This window comes from Trachinotus anak, unplaced genomic scaffold (assembly GCF_046630095.1).
Source record: "Trachinotus anak isolate AG129_WGS33_773 ecotype Australia unplaced genomic scaffold, CSIRO_AGI_Tana_v1 ptg000025l, whole genome shotgun sequence".
Lineage (NCBI taxonomy): Eukaryota > Metazoa > Chordata > Actinopteri > Carangiformes > Carangidae > Trachinotus > Trachinotus anak.
The window spans coordinates 13324899-13337644 of NW_027273876.1; the positions used below are offsets into that span (position 1 = coordinate 13324899).

General features: G+C 39.5%; 1 protein-coding gene across 4 annotated transcripts; it reads right to left on the minus strand.

Annotated features, from left to right (window-relative positions):
• Positions 1 to 992: 992 nt before the first annotated feature.
• LOC139608655 (sodium-dependent neutral amino acid transporter B(0)AT2-like) lies at positions 993 to 12106 on the minus strand. 4 transcript variants are annotated; one of them, XR_011685070.1, is made up of 13 exons: positions 10520 to 10752; positions 9211 to 9415; positions 8551 to 8708; positions 7835 to 7955; positions 7535 to 7710; positions 6162 to 6272; positions 5825 to 6066; positions 5207 to 5390; positions 4906 to 5107; positions 3814 to 3973; positions 3550 to 3712; positions 2471 to 3365; positions 993 to 2356 (listed from the first exon to the last, which is right to left on the minus strand). XR_011685070.1 is itself a non-coding variant. In XM_071462620.1 (13 exons), exons 2-13 carry the CDS (start codon positions 9413 to 9415, stop codon positions 1680 to 1682), a joined length of 1908 nt encoding a protein of 635 aa, XP_071318721.1. In that variant the 5' UTR covers positions 10520 to 10752; the 3' UTR covers positions 993 to 1679. The 4 variants fall into 4 exon arrangements, 3 of the variants coding, with proteins under 3 accessions (XP_071318721.1, XP_071318720.1, XP_071318719.1); XM_071462620.1 differs by having other exon boundaries at positions 993 to 1717; positions 3218 to 3365; XM_071462619.1 differs by lacking the exon at positions 10520 to 10752 and adding an exon at positions 11965 to 12106 and having other exon boundaries at positions 993 to 3365.
• Positions 12107 to 12746: the final 640 nt, after the last annotated feature.

A 12746-nucleotide genomic window follows, 5' to 3' on the forward strand; every position in this document is an offset into this window, starting at 1 on the left:
TCCCACATGCCTATAACACACTGTTATAGACACATCAAGACTACAAACTGAAACCTGCCTCCAACCAGTAAGAGCTGGGATGACTTACAAATATTTCCTGATCAGGCAGATCCAGTCACAACCTGTGCAATCACCAGTCGGTAAGAAAAGCAAACCATGTTGTTGTTACATGTCCTCATACAGCTGCTTAGATGATTATCTTGGCAAAAGTCTTGATATGCTTTAACTTTCCCAGGCAGATAATGGTGCAGATGGGCGGCAGTGCACAGCAGGTGATGGGAGTGTGTTTTGGTGGGGAACATGACTGTAAAAACGCTCTTCACTTGTCAAAGAACTGCCAGTGTATCTGGGCTTTTAGGTAATTGGTGGAACTACCAAATGCTTCAATTGAGACACTCTGTAAGAAACACTAGAAAAGTGTCATTTCCAAAGTGAATGTGTATAAGTAAACGTTCAGTAAGCGTTGACTGGGTAAGGGAAAGAAAACACCAGTCTGAGCTGATTTGAGTTATTTGTTGCTTCTCGACACCAATGAAAGAGGTGAAGTTGGCCTCATACATGTGGATACATTTCCTGCCTCTCATCCCAGTTGCCACATACACTTTAAACTCATTTGCACTTGCTTTAACAAATCATCAGTAGTGACATCAACACTTTGTGTAACTTTCCTTTTATTCAAAACACTGAACTGAAACTATAATCATCAGCCAGCCTCATTTCAAAAGTGAAACATCTACAGTGCGTTACTACAGTTCCTGCAGTTGTGAATTCACTTGTTTTTACAACACAAAGTATTACCTAAGTATTTTCTTTGTAAAACTCTTCACTCCATACTTGCAAAACAATTTTGATGTGAATTTAGTATTCTTTTTTCTAAAAATGTACATCATGGAAACTATTTAATAAGTCAGGTCAAGGCTCTCAGACAAACCTCGGGGCAAGTACAAGTTTAAGCTGCATTTCAAACACAAAGGATTATTTAAACAACAATATTGTGCTCTACTTTTTTAATAAAAGAATGGCAATATATTACATAGAAGTGGCATTATATTACATTTTCTTAAAAATTCATTTTATATAGACAAACTACATACACAGTTGGAAAATGAATCTGCCAAAAGAAATGTTTTTTTAAATATATATATATATATATATATATATATATATATATATATATATATATATATATATAAATATATGCTGGAATGCTTTTAACATTTTGTTCCATCAGCCTCATTCAATCTGAAGGCACTTAGAATTGTTACATTCAACAGCATTCAAGTTCATAAGGTCAGTTCATTTTGATGGTAACCCACTGAGAATATAAAAAAAACCAATCTTCAGAAAAATGGCTACTACGAACAGAAGATATTGACGATCAAGGACTAAGTGTACAAAATTGTTTTCCAAAATCATCACCTTAATTACATGACATGTAGTTGTAGTTACATCTTAGGTAAAGGAGTACATTGTCTGGTCAGTGACTTTGTGTAGCCCTTTAAAATAAACATGCACCCAGTTTCCTCCTAAACCCAAGCTTAAAAAAACAAAACAAACTTCATGCAAATGTGATGTACAAGCTGATGTACAAATTGATATACAAATTTCTATAACATCTGTTCTTGAAGAGTTTTCTCATGAACTATATACATATTTACATTACAACTTTGACTTTTCCCTCAGTGTTTGTACCATGCTGTCCCTTGACCAACTGGTTCTGCAAACACAAAAGAAATCAGGCTGCAGGTTAGCAACAGTCCTTGTTCCTGTATTCTTTCTAATGCTGAAGTGTTTATGATTTCTTTTGTTACTGATGTTTGATATCACAGAAATGGATGACAGAATGATAGAAATACTTACATTTTAAGAGTCTAACTTTATACTTTTGCCAATAAGAAGACAACAATGATGTTAAAATGACATTCACTGTAAAACAAAGCCAGAAACTTAATACTCAGATACTGCACATCATCTGTTGGATTTCAAGCTGGTTTGAACAGAGAATGTTCACAAACATGTGTAGTGTGAAATGTGTGGCTAGTTCACCCACATACATATAGTATAACCTTAGACTGTAGAATCGCCAATGACTCAGGACTCAGTTGTGTTGAGCTGTAAACATTGTTAGATGGCTTCTGTGTTGTAAACAGCATTTACACTGTACATAATAGCTGTACTTCATTTCAACATACCTGAATTACCTCTTTCCTGGTCTAACAGTCTCACAAACCTTTTAGCAATAGTAGTAAATGTAGTAACTGTAGCTTTGAGGCAAATATGTGGCAAAAAAGTATAATGCGTACTTCCTTTAACACAATCTTCCCCTCACTCTCTGGTCTTCCTGATTATTCCTGCACTTAAGTAACATCAATGACAGCTGTAGCTGTCAGTGCCACGAGGCCTGTACGTATCGCTGCCTTACACACAGTCACAGGGATGCTATAACTGTCCCATTTTAATTCAAGCTGACCTTTTTCTTTCTAACTCAACTTAAATCATAACTGACAATCTCATTTTAAATGAGACAACTGTTGGGAAAAAGATATGCTGAGTCAAAAGGAAAACCTAATTTTTTTTGGAAATTCTGGACATGATGAGGTGCATCTCAAACAAGAGTGCTTTTATAAAAGGTAAAAAGGTCATTATTCTAGATAAATGGACAAGTGAACTGTTTATACAAAACTAAAAATGTAGGGATGTGTTTATGTGACGTCCATGGCTTATACCGAAAACTAAAGCATTATTTTTGCTTATTTGGACAACAACTCTAAAAAACAGCAGTTGTTGAAAATTGTACCTTTAAGTTATCATATGGCAATAAGTTATTTGTCTCATATTTTCTATATTACAGTTTTCAAAAGTTGGTCGACTTGTTGGAACAATATAATTTTTTGAAAAAGTAATATCACATAGACATGTTTGGACTTAATTTAAGTATTAAAAAGTTTTTAAATATTAAAAAATGAATCTTTTGTTATGTACTGCAATCGCTCTCTGTGCCATATCTGCACTGAAAGGGGCTTGAAGGAATTAAATTGTCCTTCAAAATGGCCCACTGAAATTTTGACTGGGTGCTGCAGGTAATTTCCCACACTGTAATATCACAAGTCCCGTGTTTAGGAAAAGGAAGCAGAGGTCCCGTTCCTTTGGTCCAGTTCTGTCACGTCAGTCATGGGAGTATCGCACTTGTCATCTGTGCTAACCATGCTGTACTGACCAATCTCTGTATCTCTGGATGTTTGCTTTGTCCTTTCCTGCAGAAAAGCATGGACCAAGGCCACTGGGACAGGCATCATGGCAAATATGATCAGTATAGCCAGAACAGCCAGAGCCCAGCCAGGGTACTCCAGGTGCTCCTCAGAGGCCTGAAAAATATACAAACAAATTAATCACTCAAGAACTTAAACAACCACAACTTATAACTACTCTGCTCTGCATATTCAATCTGAACTGAGAGAAATCCATCATTAATTAATTCTTTGAGGAATTAGATGTGGATTTCTATTAGCTGTTTTTCCCCAAGGGTTTATGTAATATAATTCTCCATACCGTCCCCTGGTTCCATGCCATATAAGTGGGTCGTGTGATGAACATGCGAATGGCGGTGGCTCCCAGCAACCCCAGCATAGCGAGCAGGCAAATGTATTTCCACAGGTACTTGTACATCACGCTGGGGCGCCAGCCAAGCATTCCCTCAATATCATCAAGGAACCTTCAGAAACAAAGAGTCATAAACTTTTAGAGTCTGAGTCAACTAAACTGATTAGTTTAAATTTACAAGTCAATTAGCCACAGTCTGAAAATAGACCTCACCTATCTGCTCCATACAGCCAAGACACACTGAAGGTCTCAAAAACCACCACAATAATGAGGGGCAGTGTGGCAGAGTAATCATCGAACATCATCACAAAGTAGTTTCCACAGCGCTGGCTGAAGAGCAGGCCAATCAGGAAGCCAATGATGCAGCTGAAAACTGAAACAGAACCGACATGTAAGGACAAAATAAAACTTCTTTAAAAGAGGCAATACACAATTGTTTAGGTTTTTCCTCAATCACTTAGCAGGTAAATTTACTAAATAATATCAATCAATACAATCAGCTGATGGATTGTTGGACTGGGGGGGAGATCCTGTTTAGTGTCAGCTCAATGACATGTGACAAGACACTGACCTTTCAGGGCAAAATGAACATCAATCAACAGGGTAGTATGGATTGTTAACGTTAAAATGTTAGCAGTACAACTAATCTTATCAATACTGATTATGGATCTGGTACTTCAACAGTACTCTCTCAGGTTTTTTTTTGTTATTTTTATGTATTGTATATAAATTAACATTCTTGAGTAGCAAACTGCAACAGCAATGTTTTGAAAAGATCACTAATGGTTACTTTTAATAATTAACCCAGGTCAATGTAATTTTGTTAACTGTAAAAGACTTGTTGCACTGGCTCTGAGAGACAGAGAGCTCTCTTCTGCTTTGCATATAGCAAAGATGCATCATAGACGAATGTCTTAATCAGAAACAGAGTTGGTGAGATAACTTATGTGCTAATAATAAATAGGGAATCTATTTTCTTAATTTCTCATGTACTGAGAGCAGAACCAATAATGTCAGAGCTTATCGATCTCAATAATTTAGCATCAGGGCCTGTTTAATACTGGGTTTCGGTACCCATCTCTACAGGGTAGTGAGGTAAGACCAAACTGTTCAATAGCAATTACTGGGCAACATAAAATTGACTGACATATTGATAGACAGTGTTTATGTTATTACTGTCTAATTACTGAATTACAGAATCATGATTTTGTAGTGCCTTCAGTCATGTCAGTAAGGTGATGTTGAGGTTTGCATGGATAAAGAAAAACTTATGCCAAAGGTAAAACAGATGGAACGAGTGTTTACTTGTGAGTTTGGTCTTGTTGTTGGCCAGAGTTTTGAAGCGGTCAGTGAGGGGGGCGAGGATGCCCTCCATAGTGCCAAACATGGTGCTGAGTCCCAAGTTGAGCAACATGAGGAAAAAGAGTGCTGACCAGAAAGGGCTGCCAGGCAGGAGTGACATGGCCTCTGTGAAGGCAATAAAAGCTAGGCCTGTGCCCTCCACACCCTGAACACAAACAATAGTGACATCTTTAGTTTATATGCACAGCACAAAAAAAACATTGGTTAGTTTTTATTGACAGTAATCCAAAAAGTCAGTCTTTACCTTCTGCATTTCTTGTTCTGGGTCACAGTCTGTTAAATTGCCAGGGACATCATTTCCAAACTGTTTAAACCAGGCCCTGTAGTCCTCTAGATGCACAGAACTGGGAACAGTGTAGTTGAAGCTTGGCATCAGGTTTGCATCCACATGGCCGCTGTGAAACTGCTTTGATAGTTCCTTTATATTACTAAGAACAAAACAAAAGAATATACAATCAGAAACATAGATATTCAATAAGATATATTAGTCCCTCATGTTGTGTAAAAATGTCATCAGATACTTACAACTAGGGCTGGGAGACATGCCCTGTAAGTAATATTGTGATATTTTTAGGCTATATCAGAAGACATTATAATCACAGTATTTTGAAATCTCCTCCAAAGAACTTCATATATGCATGATCTAACCCTCTTCTCAAGCCTCGCTGCTGCGTTGTGTGATCTAGCTACAATTCACGTTATTATGTGACTCATATTGCCAACTGCCATCTTGAGATAGCACATAAGCCAATCAATTTCTTATTTGAAAATCCATGCACAGTTAACCATAGTTATATCAAAAACAGAGGTTGAGACACTGTCCATGACAAACACACAGAATTATCTCATCATTAAAACATACCTGACTACACAGTCCATGACTTTGCCTTTGGCACGGAAGCCGAGCACAGCAAACACCACCAGAGTGGCCAGCACAGATGTGAGGAAGTTTATAGCAGAGACAGTGAAGGCATCACGGTGGCAGTTGTTGTTTTTGGGATTATAGGATGAGTAGGCAATAATGGAGCCAAAGCCAAGTCCCAGGGCAAAGAAAACTTGTGTGGCTGCCTGCCGCCACACCTGCAAGTCTGCCCAAATTTCCAGCTAGAAATGTACCAAGGGAACAAGAGGTGAACCAGGGGAATATTCACATTTGCCTAACTTCTTTACACTCAATCAGACATTTTGTCTGTGGATACCTTGGGGTAGAACATGTAGGCGATTCCCTCCAAGGCCCCATCCAGCATGAGTCCTCGGACAAGGAAGCAGAACAGAACAACATAAGGGAAGATGGAGGAGAAATACATCACCTAGGAAGTGAGAAAGAAACATTCACATTGACAAGTAAATTCAAACAGCATTACCAGAGGAAGTCAATTATTTGGTTTTGGCTGAGCACACAGGTGCTTTGCATTAAAAATAAAAAAGGTACAACTCTCCTGAAGTCACTCATATTATTATAACTGGAGTAAATATGCTCATTTATGCAAATTTTTATTTTTCTTGTTAACAAGCTGTGGTCCAGACTTAAATTTCTTATATACATTCAATATGTTCATGTAAACTGTCTTTTAGTTAGTTCCCTGCTGAATCCTTTTAATTTTGCTGCTGCAACAACCCATTTTCCCCACAGAGATAACAACGGTTTCATCGTATCTTAAATGTAAGCCTGCTGCTTGTTACATACTGAACATATGGCCCTAGTAATCGAAAAGCCAGGAGCTTAAGTCTGTAATTGCCTGAAACACCTGATGTCAGCCTTGAGTGGGATTAGGCCTCTCCTTAGATGTTAACTTTACTATAAAATTCAGTAAATCATGATTTCCACTTCTATGTTTGCTCTACCAAGGATTAAATCCTTTAAGTGAGCATTTTTTAAATTTGTCTAGTAAACCTGAATACTAATGTCATCTTGACAGAAGGTTGGGAAACTTTGTCCCAAATGCTGTGCTGTTCATTATACTGTATAACTTAGTCGGTCTACACTTAAGCCACACATTCCAGAGATTCCATCACCCACAGTAACCCTGAAAGCCCAACACATGAATGGGATTTGACCAAACTGAGAATATCCCAACAACGTAGGAAGATATGCAATTTTGTCAGTAAGTCAGTGATTTTCAGCATGGCAAATCAAGGGCTTCTCTTCACATTTTTGTTATTTAATATTCAGTCTAACATATTACCAGTGTGCTGTGCAAAAATTTAACACAATTTATATTTTCTTAAGTAAGCAAAACAATTAAACATACAACACAAAAGTTTGTCCTGCAAATATATGAACCCCTCCAAGATCCACATGTATTTCACAGTCCAGACACACAGACTTATGCCAATCAGTCATTTAAAACTGTGAGGTGTGTAGTAGTAACTCATCTAGTACTTAACTGAAAAAAAAAAACACGTCAGTCCAGTGGTTCCAGTGTTTAAAGCTCCTGATAATCACAACTCTACTGAAATGTCTGAGAGCTGTTAAACATTAACAAAAAATACAACTTTTATGGCACAGCTTCCCTTGATATTAAAATCAACAAGTTGTAAAGCCAGGTGACACAACAGATCACACAGTTACCTTGACAGAAGTCTTGATGCCCTTGAACATTCCAAGGCACACGATGGTCCAGGCCGCCAGAAGACAGCAGACGATGTAAGGGTTGAAAGAGCCTGTGTCATCAATTGAGTCTGTGATATCCAAAGCTTTGCGGTACCAGAAATACGATGTGGGGGAGCTCTTTTCACATTCTTTTACTGTTGTAAAAAGAAAAAAAAAGCCAATCATTTAGTAGTCTTACATGTAACACACAGGCAATACTTTCCAATGTTATAACTGCTCGTGTCTTGTCAGTGTTGAACCTTTATGCTGAGTGTTTACCTGTTACATTCCCCTGTTCTGGACACTGGTTCCAAGGTAGAGGGTACTGGAATGAGTTTCCAAGATAGAAAAGACTCCAGGCAAGGATCACATTGTAGTACAGAGCCACAAAGAAACATACCTGAAGACATTTGTGAACAAGACAAGAAAATTTTGTCAAGAGTGGCTATGGAAATGTCAAAAAAGTTGGACAATTAGAGCAAGTGCTTCTCTCACAATTTTATATTCAAGAACAACAACAGTGTTCGTTGCATGTTGAATGTAGAATAAATTTGAATTCTTGGGCAAATTTTAAACACTTTATGCAACAATGGTATTTATCTAATGTAACTGAATCATCAAGAATTGATTCTGGACTTTGTGAATCAAAACAAAATCAGTAGACCAGTGCCCACATCCAGCCCTACTTTGCTTTATCACATATATTTTCACCATCACCTCAACACAAAATAGCTCTGTCCAAACATTTTATTAACTGGATAAATATACCATTACCAGGGACAACCCTTTGCTCTACACATACAGCACAAGCATGGTGCACTTCTAGATGACGGCAAAGGTGTTCTGGCAAAAAAAGGAACATTCTGCCTGAAGCAGAAGTGTACAACTCAAAAGTACCTGGCACCTGGAAGCACCTGGAATGCCTGCAACACTACATACTGAACTATTTAATTGTCTCAGTAGATGGGTCAGTCATATAGCAATTATTATCTTACCACACAACTGGAGTAGCCAATCCCTGCGAGCCTGGGGGAAATGTACCTCCACACTCCGATGCTGCCTTGCCGTATGGCCTGACCAGCTGCCAGCTCCAGGAAGAACAAAGGAATGCCCACAACCAGCATGAGCAGTATGTACAGGAGGAGAAAAGCTCCTGAGGAGAAGAGATGACCGGCATTCATTTAGCAAATAAATTTGATACTCTGAAAAGAAATGACGTGAAAGACAAGCATATACTTGTCTGATTTTTAATCCCACACAAGCAGAATATTTAACCGTTTTGATTACTGCTCTGTGTAATACGATATTCTATTGAAGATATGTCTTATTCATGCTGCAGGGTAAATAAGACAAGTAGAGCACTTTAGGCTTTTCATAAATGTAAAAAAATGCTGAAACCAGATTGAGTCTCTATTTTTCTTAGAGTTTACATTGTTTCCTCTGGTTACAAATGTAAACCAGATGTTGGCACATCAGACTTCAAAGCATCAGTGCTTAGTGTTGTTTACAGATAGACTATACATCTACGTGCAATATGTTAAATGGTGCGCTGTTCAGATTTGCAGGCAAACAGTTGGTAGTTAATGCATGGACGTGCACGATTAAGCACTTTATTGATAGGTCTCCTCTCATGGATGACAATAATAGGTACTCACCTCCTCCATTCTGATGGCACAAATATGGAAACCTCCAGACGTTGCCGAGCCCAACGCTGAATCCGACCTGAGCCAGAAAGTACTCTATTTTACTGTTCCATCCTGCTCGAGCTGCAGGCTCAGACAAGGCCTGCTGGCTCTCCTCACCGGCATAGCCATTGACCTCTGTCTTGTCATCTTCAGTTGGCAGGGGCTCCTTCTCCATCTAAGACAGGAGGGGACAAAAGGAAAGGAAAAAAGAAAGATCAAACTACCCGGCTTCAGTAAAGATTTTTAAAAACAGATTTATGAGGACTTTTATGCAGCTTGAACAGTTGTTTCAGGGTTGGTGCACTGACACTGCAGTGCAAGGATTCTGTCTCGTGGATTCACGTTAAAGATGTGTGTATTCCTGTCATAGGCTACCTTTGGGGGGCATATTTCAGACCAAGTCCCAAACACGGAAAAAGCTGATCTTTGGCTCAGGGGTTAAGGTTAGTGCAAGAGTTAGGGTTACTCTCAAGGAAACGAATGCAAGTCTGTGTAATGCTCTATGGCAGTGTGTGTGTGTGTTAGGCACACCTTGCTGAAACTAAAACCTATCTTCAGAAAGTTTTCATATGTTTGCATGAATTGTGTTAGAAGGTTGTTGATTAAAATGTATGTCTATTATTTGGGATGCTGTTTTGAAGGAAACGGAGCTCGACTCCAACGGGCTCAGGCCCAATTTGACCCCTGTGCCATTGATGGAGTGAGGCGGATAGACGACAAGTTCAACTAACATAAGGTTAAGAAATGGCCATACCATTTCCACTTTAATCGTATTGCAAGATTCTTTCAGGCATGAATATGAAAATGATATTGTAAGATTTACAATTACAGGTAAGAAGGATAAGGAGCTGTCCATCCTATTTACATCAATGAGAGTGGGACTCAAGGCTAGCAAGGGCCAATGCATTACACTAAGTAGGCTTTAGTTAGGAAAGACTGATAAACAGGCATCTAAATGTCCATACAAGCACACTGCTACTCCACCAGGTGGTCAATTACATGAATTGTATTCACCTGATAACCCAGGTATAAAACAACCCCCGATTAGACTAGATGTGTCCAACAAGCACGTCTCCTAACATACTTTATATTACTGAGGGCACGAAAATCCTCATCTCATCTACGGCCGTGACAAACAACGTTAACTTCTTGGCGCCTTCTGCCAAGTTAAACAAACCACTGAGCTACAACGTGGCACAGCGCAGCGGAGCCGTCCTCTCTCAGTCTGTATTCACGGTAAACACACGCAGCACGGACGCTTCTCACAAACCACACTGACCTGAACGACGGTAACTGTCCTCAGGGAGAAGAGACGGAGGAAACAACCGGAGATTTCGGAAACAACCGGAGATTTCGGAAACAATCGTTTCTTCTTCGGGAGAGGGGGGGCGACGAGCACGTGCGGCGGCGGTTTCAACCGTCACAGCGTTGTCGACCAGGTCGTGAGCGAAGTTTTTTTTTTTTTTTTCTTCCGTTTCTGTTTGTCAAATTAAACAGAACATGCCTGATGCTTTGAGACCGACATTAATCTCTATTTAAAAAAAAAAAAAAAAAAGATATGAAAACAAGCGCACATCCGTTGAACGCAGCCGCCCGTGTGTCCTCGCTTCCTATTGGCGTAGTAAGGGGTTTGTTTCTTCCGTGTGACGCAATACAATAGGATGCGTTCAGGGGCCGCAGGAAACGGACCAGAGGAGGCTGCATCCTTTATTATCTAGAAATCTGCCGTTTTTCTGATTACACAAAAAGTTATAAAATGTCACATCATTTTTTTAGCCATGATGATGACATATCACTGGAGTATTGTTATCGACTACTGTGTGGGCACAATTGTTGCGGTGGAGCTAATTTCAATCACTTTATATACTGATGAATAGTTCCACGTAAAGCAATACATCAACTAATCTCAATTTTGCGTGTATAATTTTCATATTCAAAGAAACTGGTAACCAGAGCAAACAGATTATAAGGGAGTTAAAAGTAAAAAAAAAAAATCCCCCCCGGTATGTAAATACAAAGCAGCAGAAAAAGGAAATAATCAAGCAAAGTACTGTAACCACAAAATTGTATTTGTACTCAAGCAAATGTACTTTCCACCGCTTGTGTAATGTTGTTATGAAGGTGTCGGGAGTGCTGTTGACAGAACACAGATCAACTCAATAATTATTTCCAGCTTTTACGCACGGCGGCGCTCACAAACGCAGACATGAGGAGCTGCGGACGCGGGATAAACATAAAGTGAGATTTTATTTTCCAGCAGGTATATTTATGATGCCAGATAAACATGCAGCCAACGGCGCAAATGAGACCCATGTCTTTTTTTTTTTTTTTTTTTTACCATTTGTGTTCATGGCTGTGCTCATTTGCGATTTAAAAAAAAGGGATAACTTCAAATAGTCACGTTGCCAAGTGGATGAAGGAAAAGTTGAAATAGTTCATCTACTTTGACACAAGATTTACTATCAGAGCATCGGGTATATTCAGATTTTGCAAACTTCGACCAAATCATCAGTCCCGCTGGTTTCTCTGTACATTTCCTCCTGTGGTAGTTTTGGCTGTGACATTTCCATGCTCCGACACACACACACACACACACACACACGCTGTCTGCCACGTATGCCTGTTTTGTAGGCAGATTGCAGTCTCCCCGCTCTACAGGCTCAAACACTACAGTATAATGCGTTTGGAAATAATGGCACACACTTATAAATAACTGACAAATACCTTGTGGTATCAAAATAGCAGAGATTCTTTTGGGGGGGAAAAAAAATTATGTCCAAATGTCCTCAAATCAAAGTCAAGTGGGAACCTCGCACTTTCTGCCACTTCACGCAACTCCACCTATCTCCTCTATTGGTGGACAAAATCGAAACTGGTTACCTATAAATAAGCACTGTTGTGAAATGTGACACCCCACTGTCCGGTTTTTGTGAACACCATGTAGGGACCGTCCATCCCACCCCCTTGAATAAAGCTGTGCAGTTTAGCCCCAGGGTGCCATGAGGTTGCAGCTCTGAACTGAGGTCTGCCTGTGTCTGCAGACACCAGGTCGCGACTCTTTAGTAGCCGACATTTTTATTTCTCATCACTAATGCGACTAAGGTCATTTATAACCTCCTCTTTGACGGGGGTTGGTTGTTGTTTGTGTCCCCTTTCTTTGTGTTCTCCCTGTGTTTTTTTTTTTTTCCAGTCCCTATCTGGCCTCAGATTTTACCACCTGCAACTCCTGCCGTGAGGCCACATCCAGCCCAGCCCCTGGTTCCGGCTCCAGTCTGCCTGTCCTGCTCAGCCACCGCTGCCATTCCCAGCTGGGCTGCACCAGTTCCCCATATTTGCCTACCCGATCCCCAGCCTGCCTCCAAATCTGTTTCCATATCAGCAATAAATTCCCCTTTAAACCTCCACCTGCCTCTTGAGTTTGTGAACTGATTACAACATCTCTACACTGCCTTCAATAATAATAATAATCCTTAAGATTACTCACTTTAAATATATAAGGCTAAATA